This window comes from Saprolegnia parasitica (genome assembly GCF_000151545.1).
Source record: "Saprolegnia parasitica CBS 223.65 unplaced genomic scaffold supercont2.40, whole genome shotgun sequence".
In the NCBI taxonomy this organism is placed as follows: domain Eukaryota; phylum Oomycota; class Saprolegniomycetes; order Saprolegniales; family Saprolegniaceae; genus Saprolegnia; species Saprolegnia parasitica.
In genome coordinates this window covers 105718-125909 of record NW_012156434.1, presented here as the reverse complement: position 1 = coordinate 125909, position 20192 = coordinate 105718, and the positions used below count along the sequence as shown (strand labels likewise).

Below are 20192 nucleotides of genomic sequence, written 5' to 3'. Positions count from 1 at the left end.
ACGACGCCCGTCCACATGGCGGCCTGAGCACCGCCGGCGCAAGCGTCGTCGCCAACCTCATGCGGTGCTTCGAGCATCGCGGGAGCCAGCTCGTGACACGGAGCTGTAATCGAGTTACGTCTTCGCGCCGCCACAAGCAACGGAAATACTTGCGATGCGTGATGTTACACGCCCGCAGCGAGCAGGGCGAGGTGGGTGGACAGAGAAGCAGACACATACCACAGCTTAGCAGGCTAGCTCCTCTCTACGCATCCACGTCCTCTGGCGCCCGCGGAGGCTTCTCGATCGGCACATGCACGCGGTGCCACGCGTTGTTGAGCACGCCACGCATGTTCCAGATCGGCGCGATCGTGTCGGGCTGCACGTTGTAGGACGAGTCAATAGCTTTGCACACAATGTGCAGCTCCTTCGTGTCGTCGGCCACATCGACATCGAGCGTCCACGGCGTCCACGCCCACGCGCGGTTGTAGCGCTGCGCCGTGGCTTCGGGCGCAAGCGTCGCTTCTTGCCATGTCTGGCCTCCGTCCAGCGACACATCGACGCGAAGGATGTTGCGACCACCGCCACTCCACGCATACCTATAGGCCACTGGAGTCATATCATCGCGGCAAGCCCGTTACGTACCCTTTCACCGTGAGCACATCGACCTCGTCGGAGCCGTCGAGGGGCCACGGTCGACCGCTCTTGGGCTCGGTGATCGCCGACTGCACCGGCAGTTCCTGGATCGACGCGCCAGCGTACCGGTGGAAGTCCTCGGTCGCGTAATCGACGTTGGGCGGGAACCCACGGTAGTCCTTCTGCTGCCAAAAGCCACCGTACTCGTCCTCCGAGATGACGATGCGTCCGAGAAACTTGACGTTGCGGGCGCCGACGGTGCCGGGCACGATCGCCCGCAGCGGGTGCCCGTGGTCGCGCGGGATCGGCTCGTCGTTCATCGCGTACGCTAAGAGCACCTCCTTGCGCTTGTCGAGCGCCGTCGCGAGCGGAATGGACGCGCCGTAGGCCTGGCCGGTGATGTCACGGTCCAGGCCTTCGAGGTGGCAGTGCGCGAGGACGCCGTCGTCGTCGGAAACGCCGTAGTACGCCAGCACGTCCGAGAGAAGCACCCCGGTCCACTTGGCCGTCGAGAGCGCGGTCGTGTCCCTACAAGTTGCAAGCATGTCTTCCTCGTCCCCTTTCGCAGCAGTCGCGTACCAGCTGAGCCCGTTGACTTGCTTGATGTGCGACATCTCGGCGCGGCGGTTGCCAGCGCATTGGATCGTCGTGACGATTTGGTGCTCCTTGAACTTGGTCTTGAGGTCCTCGATCGAGAGCGCAATGCGATCCTGGCCGTCGTCTACACCAAGTAGTCAGCACGACTACCGCTGGTCCTGCACTACTATGTACCTGTGCGCAGACCAGGGCTAAACAATTCGAGCTTGTGCGTCGCCGCGTCCACGTCTGGCACGGGCAGGTGGTTGCGCACGAAGAAGAGGTCGTTGGGTGTGATGAACGACTGCATGAGGAGCTCGGCCGGCGGCTCGCCATTGAACGGCTGGTGCGAGTTGACCTTCATCGCGGGGTGGCGCATCGGGTCATTCGCGTATGGGCCGTCGCCAAACTTTTTCTTGCGCTCGTCCTCGAGCGCCTTGACGTCGGCCTCGGCGAGGTTGCCGACGCGAAGGCTCTCGAGGATCTTGTGCACATCGCCGTGGTTGTGCGCCGCGTAGATCTGCCAGAACGGCTCGATGGACTTGCCAGCCGCGAGCAGCAGCTTCGTGCCGCCCGGGTGCGCGCTGATAAAGTCCGTCGCGTCGTACACACCGTGCTTGTAGACGACCCAGATGCCACCAGTTTTGGCGCTAACATGCGTCGCGACGTCAGCGAGCGAGTACGTCGGAAACTCTTCCTTGTAAAGGCCAGGAACGATGGCGGGCGCGTCATCTTCGTCTTTGGCGAGGGCGGCCTCGAGGTGCGTCGCGTCCGAAAGCATGTACGACAGCCCGAGGAGCCCGAGGCCGGACGCGAGGAGCGCAGGCGACCATTGCTTCACGTGCTCGCTGCTGGCCGCCGGCAACGCGCCAGCATGACAAGAGGTGGCAGACGACGTCCATCGCCGCAGCGCAGGCTTCTGGACCAGCGACTTGAGGCGAAGCATGATGGCCTGAGTGGCGAAAGTGGTTCTTGGGATCTCGAAATAGGACGATGCTGAGAGAATTAACCAATTGAGACCTCTTGATTTCTGCGCATGTCCTAATTCAAGCACGCCATCAGGGATGTGGCGCTCGGCGCAACCACAGCAGCGCGACCATCTGCTGACGGCGATGATTACCTTACCGCCACATAAGCCACGATTTGCTTCTTCCCCAGCCGTGTGGAATACGCAGCGCCCTGAAGTCGACATTTATCGGACATGTTCAACACAGCGTTGAAGGCCACCTCCAGCGTTGCTTCGAGTCCCATGTGCGCGGTAAGCGTATTGGGTGCCCTTCTTGCAGGTGTGGTTGAAGTTGCCGCCAACTTCATGTCCTTCACAAGCTCTTTCATGATTAATTTACCCCCTTGGCCTAATCCCAGGCGAAGTTTAGGCGATCACATCCTAAACATCCTGAAAGAGCATCGCCGCGTGCGCTTGGGCCTCCGAATCTGACTCACAAATCCAATGTCACACGTTTTACGTAACTGTATATTTGTATGGAATCTGGCGCATACGCGTTTGCATGCGCGAGGTTCCGATGCAAGTGCAACTTGAACTTTGCTTTGAAGAGCCACGATGGAAGATCTGGACGACGAGCCAGCGCTCCACGCGGACGCGAACGGCGAGATCCACCTAAGCCATGGCACGTGGATTCGCCTCGATGACGTCATCTGGACGCAGGGCCAACGCCTTCTCGTGCTCAACGTCGAGGGCAACCAGATTCTGGAGCTGCCGCCAATGCTCGGCAATCTCGTGCTACTCCGCGTCCTCAACGCGGCCTCGAACCGCCTCACGACGCTGCCCGACGAGATCGGGCACTGTGCTCAGCTGCTGCATCTGCATGTGCAGCACAACTACCTCAAAGCAATACCCAAAGGTGTTCCTTGTATCCAGCGTCCTCGACTCAATATCCTGTGCAGGGATCCAAGGCTGCCAGCGCCTTGAGCTCCTCGACGCGAGCGAAAACAACCTCAAGACGCTTCCGATCGAGATGCGCAAGCTGCCGGAAATTCAGACCATCGATGTGCGCAACAACCAGCTCGTGAGCCTCCCGCCCGTGCTCAGCGACTGCCCGCGCCTCACGACACTCGCCTGCGACGGCAACAAAGACCTGGCGCAAATCCCAGAGTCCCTCCGCGACAACTCTCGCCTCGTGCTCTGGATTCTCCAGCGCCTCAAAGGTGCGCCTTCTGCGATCGAATTGCGCTGCCTCTTGCGTAGAGCACGCGGCCGAGATCAAACACATGACCGACATCAACAACGACCTCGAGGCCGCGGCTCGGCGCGCCGACGACGAGAAGCTCGAGCTCAAAGACACCATCGTGCACTTGGAGCGCGAGAAGAAAGCACTTCTGGACGAACGACCAGACAAGTACCTCAAGCTCAAAACTCGCGTCCAGGCCGCGGCGATCAAGTCGCTCGACGTCACGTCGCAAGTGTGCAGGCTCATGTAAAGAAGAATGCATTACAGTAGTTGATACCTACGCGTTGCGGCTCGGTCTTCTCCGAGGGCGATGTTTCTGCGCCGGCGAGCCGCCTCCTTCCGCAGCGTCGACGTGCGTGGACGAACGATAGTAGCAGGATCCACTCGCCTCTTATCTGCCGCGGCCGCGACCGCCCTGCTGCCCGCGCGGACGCAGAATCTGCACAGGAGGTCCCGTGTTGCGGTTGCCGCCAAGGAACGACTCGAGCGAGTCCCACGTCGCGCCGCGCCCGTGGGCGTTGGCATACATGTACGACTGGTCGCCGTCCCGGCGCTGCTGCTGCTGGCGCCGGCGGCTCTCGTGGTACTGCTGCGTCGGGTTGGGTGTGTGCGTCGGTGACGCGAGCGCTTCGTCCTGCGCGAGGAGCTCGTCGCGCTCGACGTTCAAGAGCACGAGACGCTTGAGCTCCGATTGCTCCTTCTTCCCGGACGCTTCCTGGCGCTGGCTGTGCTGCGCAAGCGACGTCTCTTGCGGCACGAGGATCTCGCGGGCCTCGAGCTTGCCCTTGTTGCCGCGCTTGAGGAGACGAAACACCACGGACGAGTCGTCCTTCGGGGTCTCGAGGTGGTGCGTCGTCTTGACGACGGTCGGAATCGCCATCTTGTCGGCATTGCCGCGCGGTCCGAGCTTGCGCGCGTCCGAGCCGCCGAGCATGAGCGCGCGAAAAGCCTTGTCAAACTCGTCGTCCTCCGGTGTCGTCACGGGCTGCTGGTGCTTGACAATGATCTGCTCGTCTTCGCTCTCACTCTCACTCTCGGCACTCTCACCGCTCTCGCTCTCGCCACTCTCGGGCGCATCGTCGCGATGCTCGTCCAGATCGCCGTCGCTCTCGTCGCCGCTCTCGTCGTCTTCGTTCTCGTTGTTTTCGTTCTCGTCGTCGTCGTCGTCCTCGGCAATCGACATGATGGCCCCCTTGGAAGCCAGCACACCGTTCTTGGCCTGCGTGCGCTCTGCGACCTGGAGCTCCAGCGCGAAGATGGCTTGGACGGCAGCGTCGGCCTCGGCAAACGTCGCAAAGCGCAGCGGTTTTTCTGCAACGAGACGTCAGTTTTCGAGCAGCACACACCGGTGGTACCTTTCGGGTGCAAGAGCTCGAGCAAGTCCAGCACGACAAACTCCGTTTCGAGGGGGATCTCGGCTTTGGCGAGGCAGTAGTGCTGGAAGAAGACGAGGAACCGGTCCAGCTTCTTCCGAGTCACACCGCGGTCGAACGATTGGCCGCACGTCTCCAAGAGCGCGCACATGAGGCGAATGCGAAAGACGTTGCGGTCGTCGTCCACCTCGCTCGGCACGCGCGGGTCGTACCTACGACGACGAGATGCATTGGCACTGGACCAAGAAACGTCACAGAAGCTACTTCATATCGGGCACGAGCTCGAGGCGACGCAGCGCGTCGTCCGGCAGCGGCGTCTCCATCGGGCCCGCCGTCGTGTCGTGGCCGTGCTGCAGCAGCCAGTAGAGCGTCTCAAAGATGACGACCGAGTTGACCAGCCCGTGCGTGTAGAGCTCGCCGAGGAGCTTGATGAGACCGAGGCAGCGCTGGTGGTACTTGTAGCTGTTGAGCGTCAAGAGGAAACGAAGCATCTCGATCGTCGTGTCCACAAGGTGCACACCTAGCTCTTCGTGCATGCTACGCAGCGTTAAAACACAAAAATCAGTTGCATACGCTGCGTACCGCGCAAGGCCCGCGACCACGTCGCAGACGAGGCTCAGCTGGAGCACTTGGGACTTGGCGACATGCAGCACGGCCTTGACGACGTACTGCACCACCACGGGGTCGTCCCAGTTGAGCTTGCGGCAGACGCGGACGACACGCCCGACACCGTCCGGCCGCAGCGTCGCGAGGCGCGAGAGAATGAAGAGGTACACCGGGTCTTTCGGCGCCTTGACGCGCGCGACCCGCTCGGGCGGCTTGCACATGTAGTAGGCGTTCATGACGAGCGTTTCCGCGAGCGGGTCGAGGTGCTTGGCTGTCTTGAGGCGCATCATAATGTCGAGGCTCATGGCCGTGCGCGCGTGCGTGTACTTGTTGCAGTAGAGGTACCGCCCGCAGGTTTCGAGAAACGTGGTGGCAAGCACGACGTTGTGGCCCTGGAAGTCGGCAAAGAGCCGCTGGAGGCAGCGAAAGCCCGTGTTGGGCGGGCACAGCTTGAACTTGGTGAGCTCGCCGAGGAACCGGATGTTCTTGACCTTGGACTCGAGCCGGTACTGGTTCTTCTTCTTTTGAAAGTAGTTGAACTCTTGCACAAGCATTTTCACGAGGCTGCCGCCAATGTTGTCCTTGAGCACGCCGTTCAGCGTCGCGGCGAGGCGCGAGTAGTACGCGAGGAGCTCCAGATGCGTTCGGGGCACGCTGAAGAGTGTCTGCACCAGCCTATGCAAAGTGGTCGAGCTTGCTGTTGTCACAGCGTCAGCTTACCGAGCACGCGCCGCCTTCGAGTTGGTGTAGCAGAACGCAACGGCTGCCTTGTCGCACCGGTCGCGGTTCACCATGTCTTCGAGCGTCGCAAAGTACGCGTCCATCTGGTGGTGGTACGAGACGGCCTTGGCGTCTTTCGGTTTCTCGCTCTCGTCATCCACGGTCGGCGCCGGCGCCGGTGCGTCATCGCCAGCGGCTTCGGTCGCGTCGACCATGTCTTCCACCGCCGCGTCCGCATCCGGCTCGTCGGCTGGTGACTCATCGGCTTCTTCAACTGGCGGCGCCGCCTTCTTGGCCTTGAGTTCAGCGACTTCGGCCTCCGAGAGACCGAGCACCACCGCGGGCACGAGCTCGAGGAGGTCCGGGAGGTCTTCGTAAAACGAACGCGTGTCCTCGTCGTCGAACGGACCGTCCGCGTGGAGCTCGGCGCGGCCCTCGTTGCCGTCCCACACGAGCAGTTGCGAGAGCGCATTGTCGTCCGAGGTGTCGACGGGCAGCGCCGGCACGGGCTTCTGCAGCGCCTCGGAGAGCGTCGTGATGCTCGACGTAAGCTTTTCGCAGAGCGTTGTCGCCGCCGCAAACTCGGCCGCGTGCTCCTCACTGAGCTCGCCGCGGTTCGCCTCCTCCTTCAAGTTGCGCTTCTCGAGCTTACGGACCGTCTGGTGCTGCGCAATGTACATGCCGCCGATGAGCTCAAAGGCTTGGTCCAACACGCTGCGGAACTGGTTCTGCATCGTTTGCGGCACGAGCACCGACATGCCTGGCCCGAGGAACTCGGCGCCGGCGTACTTGGCAAAGCTCACCAGCAGCGTCACGTCGAGCGGCGGCGCCTTGGCCGACGGCGCGCCTTTCTTGGCAGCAGCCTTGGCGTTTGGGTCTTCGCGCGCGACGACGCGCTGGAGGATGCCAAAGATGACTTGGATGTCCACAAGCACTTGCACGAGGTAGAGCTCCGTGAGCACACGCAACGTGACAAGGCGCCGTTTGCTGTGCTTTTGCTTGGCAGCGGCGTCTGCGGGCGGATTCGGCGGGTTGAACGCCGCCGTGACGTACGCGGCGATCAGGGGGTCCGTGAGGTCGCTGGTGCCATACCGCTGGTGCAGCGCGCTGATGACTTGGACGTGCGAGCCCACTTCGCTCGGCTTCAGCGTCACGATGGCCTCAACGAGGGCGCCGACGCACTCGCTCAAGTACCGCGTTAGATTGAGCTCGGCCACGTCCTTGAGGCAGGCGGCGACGTTGGCGTCCGTGAGTACCTTGAGCTTCTTCACGAACGCACTCGAGCGCTTGAGGTCGCTCTTGAGCTTCAAGCTTCCCATAGCGATCGCCTTCTGCATCTCCGCGCAGGCGGACGCGCTATTCTGCGCTCGGAGTGACTCGCGCATGGACTCTTGCATGCTCCTGCTCACTCGTCTGGGCTTGCGTCCCACAAATGCCCAACATCCGGATACCACCGCCCACCGGATAACGGTCACTTATTTGTTGCGATCCAACAGAGGTGCGAGTGTGCTCACAAGTCATTTGGGCGTCGGCTCTGGGGCATGCACATGTAATATATATGTCGGCGCGTACTGCGCTAGTGCGCGGCCAGGTCGCCCGCGGATCGGTCGTCGGCGATCGCTTTCTTTCGGGCAAAGAGCGTGCGCTCGTTGACCGTGTTGGCGTGGAGCCACTCGATGCGAAAGTGCTCAAACTCGTCGTCGAGGGCAAGGCAGACGTCGTGGATCGCTTGGTCGACGGCAGCGTCAGTCGGGCGCTTGCTGAGCTTGAGCGTGAGCACGACGATTGCGTGCGGATGCAAATGCGGCGCCACCGACGCAATCAGCGAGGCCATGAGCTGCGGGCGAATATTGATATCACACACGCACACGTGAAACTTGTCCATGGCCGCAATCTGGTCGAGCGCATGCTCGAGGAGCAGTGGCAAATGCAGTACGTTCGGGTGCGCCACCGTGAGCTCGCCGGGGTCCACGGCGACGACAGCCGCTCCCGCCGACGACAAGAACTCGGTCCAACCACCCTAGTACTCAATAGGTGAAGAGTGGCTCGTCGGCTGATGCAAGACGCACCGGTGACGCGCCAATGTCGATCGCTCGGTAGCCAGTCGGAAACGGCGTCTGGTCGAGAAGCGCCTCGGCAAGTTTGTGGTAGGCCCGGCACGGCACCGCATCCGCCAGCGGAGCCTCCGCAATGACTCGGCGCGGCACGACACCAAAGCGGAAGACCGGTGCGTCGTGCACGGCGTGGAGCTCGTGGGTGTAGCGCTTGGGGTCCGTCGCGATGCCTTGCTCAGCGAGGAGAGCGACGAGGCCACTTTGGAGGGAGCTCGGGTACGCAACCACACGAAAGGTCGCACGTCGCGTCGATTGCATCGCTGCACTGTATGGAATCCAGCCAGGGTCCCGGCACGTCGCGTCGACTTCGTACACGCGGTGGGCGGCGATGCGCCCAGCGCAGCAGAGATCCTGGAGCAATGGCCACTGGGCCGCTGCGTAGCGCACATAGAGAAGCGGTGGTGCGACAGAGGCGACGGTAGCGCCGCCCAGAGCGTTGATTCTGGTGCGGAACCGGTCGACTTGCGTCGCCTCCACGTGCACCACGGCCAAGCGCTCGTCCATGTCTTTTGTGCCACCGAATGGCGCCACGGTATCCGGTGAGAATCCGGATAGCGTGCAGGATTGACGAGGAGTACCCTTTGCGGCTCCGAAGCAGCCAAGGCCGGTGTTGGTATGTCCGTCAAGCTACACAATGAGCTCTATGGGCACTACGTCACACCTGCGAACTGAAGCATGCATCCGGCGGACATTGGTCGCCTCCACAGAGGCGTCTCGGACTCTTCCGCTGCGATGCTGCCCCTTCGCTTCGAATCCAACGGAACGAGTTGTACATCTCTTGTCGTCGGGCTTATTCCAATCGACAAGTAGTAGCAGATTGAGAGGCGCTAGTCTCAATTTACTGGGGCTCAAGCAAAACTGTCTGCCAAAGACATCGACCTTGTGATGCGTCGTGCGCGTCGCGTGCAGACGACTCCGCGCGCCACGTCATTGACTTCAAATTAGAGCTACCAGTTAACAAGGACGCGTGCCCCTAATTGTAGGGCGTTATAGCCTAATTTAAAAAAGGCCGAGGCCAAGTCCTGGACGGCGCCGTCATTTCGTTGAGGATTTCGTGTCATGGACCACCATGGGCCCATGGCCGCCAAGGTCGAGCACCGGCAAGAGATCGAGGCGCTGCGCAAGCAGGTAGCATCGCTCTCGTCGTCTCATCAGCTGCTGGTTGCGACGCAGCACGCAGCGCAGAGCCTCGAGACCGAAGTCGCGCACCTAAAGCGGGAGCTTGCGGTGAGGGCAAGCGAAGCCACGGCGCTGCGTGCCATGCTCGACGTTGCCCAAGACGCACGGAAGCGCTCAGAACAGCGACAAGAGAAGGTGAAGCCTCCATCGACGCACGCTGCGAGCTCCTCGACGCGGCTGAACGAACTGCTTCGGACGCAGCTGCTCGCAGCGCAGAAAGAGAACGCGCATCTTACGCAGCTGATGGCGTTGAAGGACCACGACATCAATGTCCATAGCAACAACCTTCGGCAAGCACGCGAGCGGCTGCGTCAGGTGCACGGCGAGCTCGACGACATCCGGCGTGCAACGCTGTCAAGCGTCGACGTCCAAGTCAAGGCAGCGCCGCCCATCACAGACCGGCCTTCGCTCCAACGGTCCTCCGAGATGGAGAAGGGATGGATCCTGTACACGACGCCGATGGCCCACGACGACGACGACGGCAATGATACGTCGGCGCTTTACCGGGAGCTCAACAAGCTACCGCCGCCAGTGCGGTCGCAGCTGCTAAAGATGATCGAGCCCATCGTCGGTGGTGCGCATGTGAATATCGACGAGGTGCTACCCAACTTGCCGCCAGAGGCCCTCGACGGCCTCCTCGTGAGCTTGATGCCTGTGCTTTCGCGTCACGGCCGGCAGGTCCAGGTGTACACTCGCATGCGCCGGTCGATCGTGACGGACGCCCGCATCGTTTCCGAGCACGACGACGAACACGAGCGCCGAAGCACCGCCGCGTCGCTCCACGACATCCTCCCAAGTCCGCGCGAGCGCATCTCGTCGCAGTCCAAGCCCAACCCGTATGGCGCCGACCACCTCTTTAGCCTCCACGACTCGGGCGACGCGTCCATCGCGGTGCTCCACGGACCACGAGAGTTGCATCCGACCAAGCCGTACTTTGTCTCGCGCGCGCTCCAAGCACCGCCGACGCCACCGATGAACCGCGTCTCTGGTGGGTCGACGAGCGCCATGATGAACCACCCGACGAGTCCGTACGTTGTCAGTGGCGAGCCGTCGCCGGACGCCGCCCACCACCCAACCCGCTTCAACTCGCTCTCGTCCAAAGCGAAGAAGCTCATGGGCTTGAGCTCCCGGTCGTCGACGCCGCAGCGCACACCGACCCGGTTCGTGCACGAGAAGGCGACGTGCGACGGCTGCCAGCGCAGCCCCATTGTTGGACCCAAGTGGGTCTGCCGGAGCTGCGCCCACGTCGAGCTCTGCGACAAGTGCTACGCGTACGGCGTGCACGGCCACGACCACGACGAAGAGCTCTTTGACCGCGTGCTCCAGCGCATGCTGTCGCAGTACCCGCGCCTGGAGCCGGAAGACGAGCTCCTCGACTTGCTGCGGTGCGTGCTCTCTCTTAAATGTGTGGCTCGGAGCCTCGTCGTAGCCATGACATTTGCAAGATGAGCCTCAAGAAGTTTTCGTTCTGCCTCACGTGGATCGGCCACCTCCTCGATGGGAAGACGTCGGCTGACCTCCGCGCGCGCGCCCTCGAGATCACCAAGCTCCAGGCCGACGTCGGCAACCGCTTCGTTACGTACGACGGATTCGGCGCGTTTCTACAACTCACTCGACGCTAGACTACTCACGCGGCTCATGCAGCTGCGAAAAGACATTCAAGTGGCGTCCGAGTGGATTCCGGACGAAGCCGCGCCGCACGAGATGGTGCTGCGGCTCTGGATCGTCGACACCCCAAGCAACTAGATAGTTCAACGCGTTATATACGGTGCTTACTCGTCCGTGACGCAGCCCAGCGACGCCGACGAGACGTTCTTGATGTACTTGTAGAGCGTGCCGCGCGTGGCCTTGAGCGGCGGCGCGCGCCACGCCTTTGCCCGCAGCGCCATCTCGTCGTCTGAGACGCCGGTGATGTCGATGCGGTTCTGGACCGCGTCGATTTCGACAATGTCGCCCGACTGGACGAGCGCAATGGGGCCGCCGACCTGGGCCTCGGGCGTAATGTGCCCAATGATAAAGCCTGGAGGGCCACCATGAGCCTTCCGGCTTGGAGATGGTCGTCGACGTACCGTGGGAGCCACCCGAGAAGCGACCGTCTGTGAGCATGGCAACGTCGCTGCCGAGACCAGCACCCATGATGGCCGACGTGCACGTGACTAGTCGAAACCCATGAGTTCTCCAACCACTTGGACGACAACGTACGCATCTCGGGCATGCCCGGGCCGCCCTTCGGGCCTTCGTAGCGAATGATGATGACGTGGCCCTTTGTGATGTCGCCGTCCTCGAGCGCTTTCAACATGTCTTCTTCGCAGTCGTAGACGCGCGCCTCGCCCTTGAAGTGGAGCCCTTCCTTGCCCGTGATCTTGGCGACAGAGCCTTCGGGCGCCATGTTGCCGCGCAGGATGCGGATGTGGCCCGACGCCTTGATGGGCGACTCGACCGGGTGGATGATCGTGTGGTTGTCCGAGAGACCTGGGACGTTGGCGACGTTCTCGGCCAGCGTCTTGCCCGTGATCGTAAGCACGTCGCCGGTCAGAATGCCCTTCTCCAGGAGGTACTTGCACACGGCGGGAATGCCGCCGACCCTAATCGCGCCGCAATACTTGAGCCTATGGGCACGATCGACAAGGAACGTACTTGTGCAGATCTTCCATGACGTATTTGCCGCTGGGCTTGAGGTCGGCGAGGAACGGAACCTTCTCGCTGATGACCTCAAAGTCGTCGATCGTCAGCGGCACGCCGGCCGCGCGGGCGACCGCAATCAAGTGCAAGACTGCGTTCGTCGAGCCACCGAGGGCCATCGTCACCGCCTACTCGCACGCTCAGATCCACATATTGGCAAGGTATAGACGCACAATCGCGTTCTCAAAGGCCGCCCGCGTCATGATGTCGCGGGGCTTGATGTCGTGCTCGAGGAGGTACCGAATCGCCTTGCCAGCATCACGGCACTCTTGCATCTTCTCGGGCGACTCGGCCGGGTAGCTCGACGAGTACGGGAGCGAGAGGCCGAGCACTTCGATCGCTGTGGCCATGGTGTTGGCCGTGTACATGCCGCCGCAAGCGCCAGGACCCGGACACGCCTTGCGGAGGATGTCCTTGCGCTCGTCCTCCGTAATGCTCTTGGCAATGTACTGTCCGTACGACTGGAAGGCGGAGACAATGTCGAGCTTCTCGTTGTTGGCGCCGCAGCCGGCGCGGATGGTGCCGCCGTACACGATCATGGACGGGCGGTTGTGGCGGGCCATCGCGATGAGCGCGCCCGGCATGTTCTTGTCGCAGCCCGGGATGCAAATGTTGCCATCGTACCACTGGCCGCCCATGACCGTCTCGATCGAGTCCGCGATGAGGTCGCGCGACTGGAGACTGTAGCACATGCCGTCCGTGCCCCTATGGTCGCTGCATGAGCGACAAGAAGCGATAAAATGATTACACCGTACATGCTAATGCCGTCGCTGACGCCGATCGTGTTGAAGCGCAGGCCCACGAGGCCTTCGGCCTCAACGCCGCTCTTGATGGCGCCGGCGAGGTCCAGCAAATGCATGTTGCATGGGTTGCCTTCCCACCACATGCTCGCAATGCCGACCTGCGCGTTCGTGATGTCTTCCTCCTTGATGCCGGTCGCGTACAGCATGGCCTGCGCCGCGCCGCGGCTCTTGTGCTCCGTGAGGATCGCCGAGTACTTGTTGATCTTGACCTCCTTCTTGGCCGTCGTGCTCATGGCGCGGGCTACCGGGCGCAGTGTCTTCCACATCTTGCGTCGGTGGCTAAAGTTGAATTGTGGTCCGTATCCAAGGATGCCCCGTCCGGCCGTTTCATTGGCTCCTGCGTATCCGGATCGGCCAGACACTGCAACGTGGTTGCACAAACAAGATCTTATTCTCATGGCGCCGACGTGATTGCCCAAACAGCGCCACCGCCATGTGCTCTCGGTGCTCGCGCTTGTGGCGATGGCCGCCGCATGGGCGTCGCCACCACTGGAAATTGGGTTTGTAATCACGCCTTCGAGTTGGGTCTCGCAACCGAAGCAGACCAACGGAGATTCCTTAGCCCTAGAACTAGGAAAGTAGACAGAGCTTGCACAGCCCACCTGCGCGCGACGAGGACTGTACCAACACATTAAGGCTTTCAAGCTAGTGCATGGGTAAAATTGCTTGCATCTACTGCGTGGATCCTGGACAGCGATGGAGGGAGCGCTCAATATTCCGTGCGTGCGAGAAGTCGGTCAAACCCATATTATACTCAGGCGGTCCATGGCAATATGCCGCTACTACATACTACTAATACATGCATCTTACTCGTCCGTGACGCAGCCATGGGACGCCGACGACACGTTCTGGATGTACTTGTAGAGCACGCCGCGGTTGACCTTGAGCGGCGGCGCGCGCCATTCCTTGGCGCGGTCCGCGAGCTCCTTCTCCGTCAAGTCGACGTCGACGCGGTTGCTGACAGCGTCGATCGTGACCACGTCACCGTTCTGAAGCAGCGCAATGGGCCCACCGACTTGGGCCTCGGGCGTAATGTGGCCAATGATAAAGCCTACATCGCTGTTTGCTCTCAAGATCCTGCGCCGTCAGCTCTACCGTGGGAGCCACCCGAGAAGCGGCCGTCCGTCAGCATGGCGACATCGTTGGCGAGGCCAGCCCCAAAGAGCGCCGACGTGCATGTGACTATCCATCGTAATAGCATCAGCACCTCGTCGCTTCGAGAGCTCGTCGCATCGTACGCATCTCGGGCATGCCCGGCCCGCCCTTGGGACCTTCGTAGCGAATCACAATCACCGTGCCCTTGGTGATTTCGCCGTCTTCGAGCGCCTTGAGCATGTCTTCTTCGTTGTCAAAGACCTGTACATACGCTGACTACGGCTGGAAACAATCGGGCACCGTACCTTGCAAATACCCTTGAAGTGGAGACCTTCCATGCCCGTGATCTTGGCCACAGCGCCCTCCGGCGCGACGTTGCCCCGCAGCACGCGGATGTGGCCCGAGGCCTTGATGGGTGTCTCGACCGCGTGGATGATGCGGCCGTTGTCCGAGAGGCTCGGGAGGTTCGCGACGTTCTCGGCGAGCGTCTTGCCCGTGACGGTGAGCGCGTCGCCTTGGAGCAGATCCTTCTCGAGGAGGTACTTGACCACCGCGGGGATGCCGCCAACGCTACAAAACCATGCTGAGGTCCCGTCTGTGCTCGCGTTTAATCGTACTTGTGCAAATCTTCCATAACAAACTTGCCACTCGGCTTGAGGTCCGCAATGTACGGCGTGCGCTCGCCAATCGCGTCAAAGTCGTCGATCGTCAGCGGCACGCCGGCCGCGCGGGCGACCGCAATCAAGTGCAAGACTGCGTTCGTCGAGCCACCGAGGGCCATCGTCACCGCCTACTCGCACGCTCAGATCCACATCTTGGCAAGGTATCGACGCACAATCGCGTTCTCAAAAGCCTTGCGGGTAAGAATGTCGCGGGGCTTGATGTCGTGCTCGAGGAGGTACCGAATCGCCTTGCCAGCATCACGACACTCTTGCATCTTCTCGGGCGACTCGGCCGGGTAGCTCGACGAGTACGGGAGCGAGAGGCCGAGCACTTCGATCGCCGTCGCCATGGTGTTGGCCGTGTACATGCCGCCGCAAGCGCCAGGACCCGGGCACGCCTTGCGAATGATATCCTTGCGGTCGTCGTCCGTGATACTACACCATCGCCAACGGATGAGGAAGCAGCGTGGATATGGCTAGACGTAGTACCGGTTGGCCAAGTACTCGCCGTAGCCTTCGAAGGCCGAGAGAGCATCGATGGTCTGTCCGTTGCGGCAGCCAGCGCGGATGGTGCCGCCGTAAACGATGAGCGACGGGCGGTTGTGGCGCGCCATCGCGATGAGGCAGCCCGGCATGTTCTTGTCGCAGCCGGGCACGAGGATGTTGGCGTCGTACCACTGGCCGCCCATGACCGTCTCGATCGAGTCGGCAATGAGGTCGCGCGACGGCAGACTGAACGACATACCGGCCGTACCCCTACGCGATGGCTCGCATGAGTGTGCGCGAGGAAGAGGATCGGACGTCGTACTGCGCGATAACGTCGCTGACGCCGATCGTGTTGAAGCGCAAGCCCACAAGGTCTTGCTCCTGGACGCCCTTTTTGATTTCCATCGCGAGGTCCAGCAGATGCATGTTGCACGGGTTGCCTTCCCACCACATGCTCGCAATGCCGACCTGCGGCTTGGTGATGTCGCCTTCCTTGATGCCGGTCGCGTACAGCATGGCCTGCGCTGCGCCGCGGCTCTTGTGCTCCGTGAGGATCGCCGAGTACTTGTTGATCTTGACCTCCTTCTTGGTCGTCGAGCTCATGGCTCGCGCGAGGCTTCGGCGCCACTGCATCATGCTGGTCCGGGTGCGATTTGGAAATGCCACCACATCTTCTTCCCTCGGATGTCCAGGGATTCATCCGGATACCGATGCGCAATCGTTGAAGATCGTGACTCGTTACGGATGCTTCCATGTCTTGCCGTCGGAGGCGCCCGACAAGAAAGCATGGGCGACCCACCGCATTGCGTCCTACGTGCCCTGGCCTTTGCAGGCCGTCGCTTGGAGCCGTCGCTGCCGCAGGCTGCGCAAGACGCTGCCACGTATGCTGGGACACGGCGGCACCGTGCACCATTGCGCCAAGCCTCGGGATTCAGTGGGACCCGGGATTCACTACCTAGTTGGTGCCGTGGGCGGTGGGAGGAGTAGGGTTGTTAGGATAATAATATGGCCCGTTGGAACGTGCACACATTGTTGTGGTACGGCGTGCATCCCGCGGGACATGTGGCGTTTCGTGGGCGTCGGAAAGGGTGCAAATCGGAGATCGATGGACGGTCCAAACGCAAGTAGAGCGCCTAGGTATTAGCAGTTGGCATGCACCTCAAACCGATCTTCATGCAATGCGCGTGGGAAGACGACGTCTTTCGGGGCCATGCCGCTGGACGTGCGCCATAACCGTTTCGAGTCGCCTCGAGCATCAGTCGTCAAGTAGAAATGGTGCCGAAGACCCTGATCACGGCCCGATTCGAAGACGACTACGAGCTCCTTCGACTCCAACGCCCATAAAGGCCATCAATTCGTGTTTTGACCGACCGCTAGTCGAGGCTTTCCCACTGACGTGCGCGAACGGTCCAAAAGGGAGCTGTACATCTAAAACATATATTGATCCCTTGATGGTGGTCACGAGTGCGCCAGTGTCCAGTCCTCGCGACTTCAACACGGGTACAATAGTAACTTGACTAGTGCTGAAAATGGCCCCGCCTATCTCGAGCTCCGATGGCCGTGGCGATCGTTCCAGAAGCATCGTTCCCGGATGGCTTGCCCAAAAAGCGCGAAATTTAAATGTAGAAGCTCCAGCGCGGACCTCGTGAATCGAGCGCCAGACTGCGACTCGTGTCAGGACGGTACTAGGCCATCGCAACCACGCGGGCTCTCCCATCACGCGGTCGCCGGACCCCGGGGCACAGAGGAGGAAACACAGATTCTTGCCTGCACCCGGTGTACAAGTCTCTACAAACGCATAGTGGACCTCGGAAACTCGATGCCGGCCGTTGTGTGGTGAAGTAGTCGCGAATTTGCCATGTCGGTGCATTTCAAGTTCAAGTCGGAGAAGGAGTTCGGGACGGTCAACTTCCCGGGGACCGCGATCCGGGTCATCGACCTCAAGAAGGCCATCATCGAGCAGAAGAAGCTCAACAAGGGCCTCGACCTCGAGCTCGTGATCACGGACGCCTCCAACAACACGGGTACCTTGGCGGCGACGGCCATGTCGGGCGCTGACGCCGCTGCTCTTGTAGTCTACGAAGACGACAACCAGCAGCTGCCAAAGAACACGAGCGTCATCGTCAAGCGCGTGCCGGCGAAGAACAACAACGGCCTCCTCGCGCGCATCAAGGCGGAGCTCCAGGCCTCGTGCGTACCCTTTCTGCATCTTTCTGCGTCTTCTGGCTGCACATTGAGGACGAGCATGGTCGTTGTTAATATCGTTCTTTCTACGCCTCTGCGTCCTCGTCCTCCTATACATTCCTGCATGCTGTTGATCGTCGTTGGAGAGTGTTTCACGCACGATTCTGCCCCGTAGAGCCCCGCCGCCTCTGCTTCCGACGGTCTCGCCCCAACTGGTACTCTCCGATTCCTCGCTTCAAGCTAACGAGACAGCACGTAGCTCGCACGCCCCGACGCCGCCGAGCCCACGCTTCTCAACGTTGGCGGCGCCGAGACCGTCGAAGATGAACTCCAAGCGCTCGACATGATCCAGCAAGAAGCAGAAGAGGTGCGTAACACGCGCCTTGGCAACAAGACGTGGACGGCCGCGGGCGGCAGCAATGCCCACCGCGTCGGCAACTACTATGGCTCGATGGGCGGCCGCGGGGGCCGCGGCGATGCGCTTGGTGGCCGCGGTATGCCTGGCGGTCGCGGCATGATGGGCGGTCGCGGGGACATGGGCGTCAACCAGACGCCGCCGCGCGACTACCTCTGCTTTCGCTGCGCCGTGCCCGGCCACTTTATCCAAAACTGTCCCACGAACGGCGACCCGAACTTTGACAAGCACAAGGTCACGAAGAAGACGGGGATTCCCAAGACGTTCATGCAGCCGATCAAGGACTCGGAAGAGGTTGCTGTCGGCGCCGGCATCACGGTCGTGAACGGTCCCCAGGGCGGCCTTGCCGTCATTGGCCCCCAGACGCACAACTTTACAAAGCTCATTGGGCTCTCCGGCGGCGGCGCCGCACTCGAGCAGCTGCGCATGAACCCGCCCGAGCACCTCGCGTGTCCGCTCTGCAAGCGCCTCCTCCAGGACGCCGCGTTGATTCCTTGCTGCAATGACGTGCGTCGATTCCCAGTGATCTCACGACTGACTCGTGTGACTAGACGGCGTGCGACGAGTGCATCCGCGACCGCCTCATTCGACACAACTTTGAGTGTCCGTTGTGCCACCACGCCAACATGACCCCCGAGCAGGTAGCGTGCATCTTGGATCGGACAATCGGATACAGATTTTTGTAGCTACTGCCCAACAAGGCGACGCGGACGTCGGTCGACGAGTTCCTGCGGCGATCGCAGACGGAGCAGCAAGAGCGCGAGAAGATCGTAAAAGAGGTCGAGGAGCAGTCGAAGCGCAAGCAGCTCGAGGAAGTTCAGGCCGCGAAGCGCGCGGGCCCGACCGCCGATGCGATCCTCGACATTGCCAAGAAGCAAAAGGAAGAGGAGGAGGAAGACGACGGCTTTGGCGGCGACGTCTACGACACGATTGACATCTCGACGAAACCCGACGACGACGAGGCGCCAGCCCCCGAGGCGCCCGCGGCCGAAGACAATACCAATGACGAGAAGCCCGCCATGTCCGAGGCCACCAAGACGGAGGAAGCGGCGACCTCTGGCCACGGGCCGCCACCGCACATGCAGCCGTGGGGCGCCCGTCCGCCGATGATGCCGTGGCACGAAGGGCACCCGCCGCCGGGTCCTTGGTACGACGGTGGCCACGCGCCGTGGTTCAACGGCCCCCGGCCACCGTACGGAATGCGCGGCCCGCCACCCCGCGGTGCGCCGCCTCGTGGCGCTCCGTTCTACGGCGAATACTACAACGGGCCGCCGCCGCCGTGGATGATGCGCGGGCCTCCTTCGTTTGGCGGTCGTCCGCACCACGACGACGACAAGAAGGACAAGGCCGCCGACTCGGACGATCGCCGCAAGAGCAGCCGACACAGCCGCGACCGTCATCGCAGCCGCAGTCGCGACCGCAAGTCTCGCTACCGTAGCCGCAGCCGCAGCCGCAGCCGTAGCCGTCGCGGCCGGTCCCGTGACAAGCGTGACGACAAGCGTGATGAACGCGAGAAGCGTGATGGCAAGCGTGATGACAGAGACAAGCGTGATGTCAAGCGTGATGACCGGGACAAGCGCGACGACCGGGACAAGCGCGACGACCGGGACAAGCGCGACGACAAGCGTGACGCCCAGGTGTCCGAGTCGCGGCGCGAGACGGAGGAGGTTGTCAAGACTGACACCAAGGAGAGCGTCAAGGTGGAAGCCAAGAGCGTCAAAGTGGAAGCCAAGGTCGACGTCAAGACCGAGGAGAAGGAGGTTGTCCGTGAAGAGAAGAAGAAGCTCCAGGTGGACGCGCCTGCGATCGACTTGGATTTTCTTGATGACGACGACGATGACGACGATGACATCTCGGCACCGCCCGTCAAGTCAGAGCCGACGCGTCGCGACGACAACCCGCGCTCCGAGAAGCCTTCTCGTCGCGACTCGCGCGACTACTCCCGCAAGACGGACGACCGAGACCGCAAGACGGACGACCGAGACCGCAAGGCCAGCGATCGCGAGCGAAAGACCGACAACCGTGACCGCAAGTCGGACGACCGTGACCGCAAGTCGGACGACCGTGACCGCAAGTCGGACGACCGTGACCGCAAGTCGAATGACCGTGACAAAGACCGTAAGCGCGAGAGCGACAGTCGTCGTCGGAGCCGGAGCACGGACCGACGCCGGGAGGGCGACCGCAAGTCGGCGCTGGATCGTAAGCTACCGGACCGCAAGGAATCATCCAAGCGCAAGTCGCGTAGCCGGTCGCGTGGTCGATCGAGTCGTGACGAGAAGCGTCGATCGCGCGAGCGCCCGTCGTCCCGAGACCGGAGCAAGCGTTCGTCGCGCGAGGACGACGACCGTCCGAAGAAGCGGTCGGTCCTGGACCGCCTCGGCCCGAAGAAGTAGCCCGCTTTCGTGGCGATACCTAACCCTTTCATTAATGCCACGCGAATCTCTCCCTTGCGTTTCGTGTTTGATTGGCGTCTTGCGATGGAAATCGATTGGC

General features: G+C 61.8%; 8 protein-coding genes across 8 annotated transcripts; 3 read left to right on the top strand and 5 right to left on the bottom strand.

Moving 5' to 3' along the window:
* Window positions 1–24: 24 nt before the first annotated feature.
* Window positions 25–2202, bottom strand: SPRG_08791 (hypothetical protein). Its single transcript, XM_012348021.1, has 4 exons — window positions 1387–2202; window positions 1195–1336; window positions 625–1143; window positions 25–578 (listed from the first exon to the last, which is right to left on the bottom strand). The coding sequence occupies exons 1-4, from the start codon at window positions 2135–2137 to the stop codon at window positions 245–247; spliced, it is 1746 nt and encodes a 581-aa protein (XP_012203411.1). The 5' UTR covers window positions 2138–2202; the 3' UTR covers window positions 25–244.
* Window positions 2203–2744: 542 nt separating this feature from the next.
* Window positions 2745–3660, top strand: SPRG_08790 (hypothetical protein). Its single transcript, XM_012348020.1, has 3 exons — window positions 2745–3053; window positions 3097–3357; window positions 3398–3660. The coding sequence occupies exons 1-3, from the start codon at window positions 2753–2755 to the stop codon at window positions 3628–3630; spliced, it is 795 nt and encodes a 264-aa protein (XP_012203410.1). The 5' UTR covers window positions 2745–2752; the 3' UTR covers window positions 3631–3660.
* SPRG_08789 (hypothetical protein) lies at window positions 3620–7503 on the bottom strand. Its single transcript, XM_012348019.1, has 5 exons — window positions 6080–7503; window positions 5336–6034; window positions 5018–5290; window positions 4736–4965; window positions 3620–4691 (listed from the first exon to the last, which is right to left on the bottom strand). The coding sequence occupies exons 1-5, from the start codon at window positions 7474–7476 to the stop codon at window positions 3772–3774; spliced, it is 3519 nt and encodes a 1172-aa protein (XP_012203409.1). The 5' UTR covers window positions 7477–7503; the 3' UTR covers window positions 3620–3771.
* Window positions 7504–7613: 110 nt separating this feature from the next.
* Window positions 7614–8704, bottom strand: SPRG_08788 (hypothetical protein). The gene is made up of 2 exons (XM_012348018.1): window positions 8149–8704; window positions 7614–8099 (listed from the first exon to the last, which is right to left on the bottom strand). The coding sequence occupies exons 1-2, from the start codon at window positions 8695–8697 to the stop codon at window positions 7656–7658; spliced, it is 993 nt and encodes a 330-aa protein (XP_012203408.1). The 5' UTR covers window positions 8698–8704; the 3' UTR covers window positions 7614–7655.
* Window positions 8705–9270: 566 nt separating this feature from the next.
* Window positions 9271–11176, top strand: SPRG_08787 (hypothetical protein; the record flags this gene model as incomplete). Its single annotated transcript, XM_012348017.1, has 3 exons — window positions 9271–10757; window positions 10802–10951; window positions 10995–11176. 3 exons carry the CDS (start codon window positions 9271–9273, stop codon window positions 11116–11118), a joined length of 1761 nt encoding a protein of 586 aa, XP_012203407.1. The 3' UTR covers window positions 11119–11176.
* Window positions 11145–13123, bottom strand: SPRG_08786 (dihydroxy-acid dehydratase; the record flags this gene model as incomplete). The annotated part of the gene is made up of 6 exons (XM_012348016.1): window positions 11145–11392; window positions 11442–11528; window positions 11575–11957; window positions 12010–12182; window positions 12228–12759; window positions 12810–13123. 6 exons carry the CDS (start codon window positions 13121–13123, stop codon window positions 11145–11147), a joined length of 1737 nt encoding a protein of 578 aa, XP_012203406.1.
* A 456-nt stretch (window positions 13124–13579) lies between these two features.
* On the bottom strand, window positions 13580–15736 carry SPRG_08785 (dihydroxy-acid dehydratase; the record flags this gene model as incomplete). Its single annotated transcript, XM_012348015.1, has 8 exons — window positions 13580–13908; window positions 13953–14039; window positions 14096–14213; window positions 14258–14522; window positions 14570–14742; window positions 14788–15049; window positions 15104–15370; window positions 15423–15736. 8 exons carry the CDS (start codon window positions 15734–15736, stop codon window positions 13664–13666), a joined length of 1731 nt encoding a protein of 576 aa, XP_012203405.1. The 3' UTR covers window positions 13580–13663.
* Window positions 15737–16951: 1215 nt separating this feature from the next.
* SPRG_08784 (hypothetical protein) lies at window positions 16952–20149 on the top strand. The gene is made up of 5 exons (XM_012348014.1): window positions 16952–17124; window positions 17176–17499; window positions 17544–18206; window positions 18251–18340; window positions 18386–20149. The coding sequence occupies exons 3-5, from the start codon at window positions 17628–17630 to the stop codon at window positions 20090–20092; spliced, it is 2376 nt and encodes a 791-aa protein (XP_012203404.1). The 5' UTR covers window positions 16952–17124; window positions 17176–17499; window positions 17544–17627; the 3' UTR covers window positions 20093–20149.
* Window positions 20150–20192: the final 43 nt, after the last annotated feature.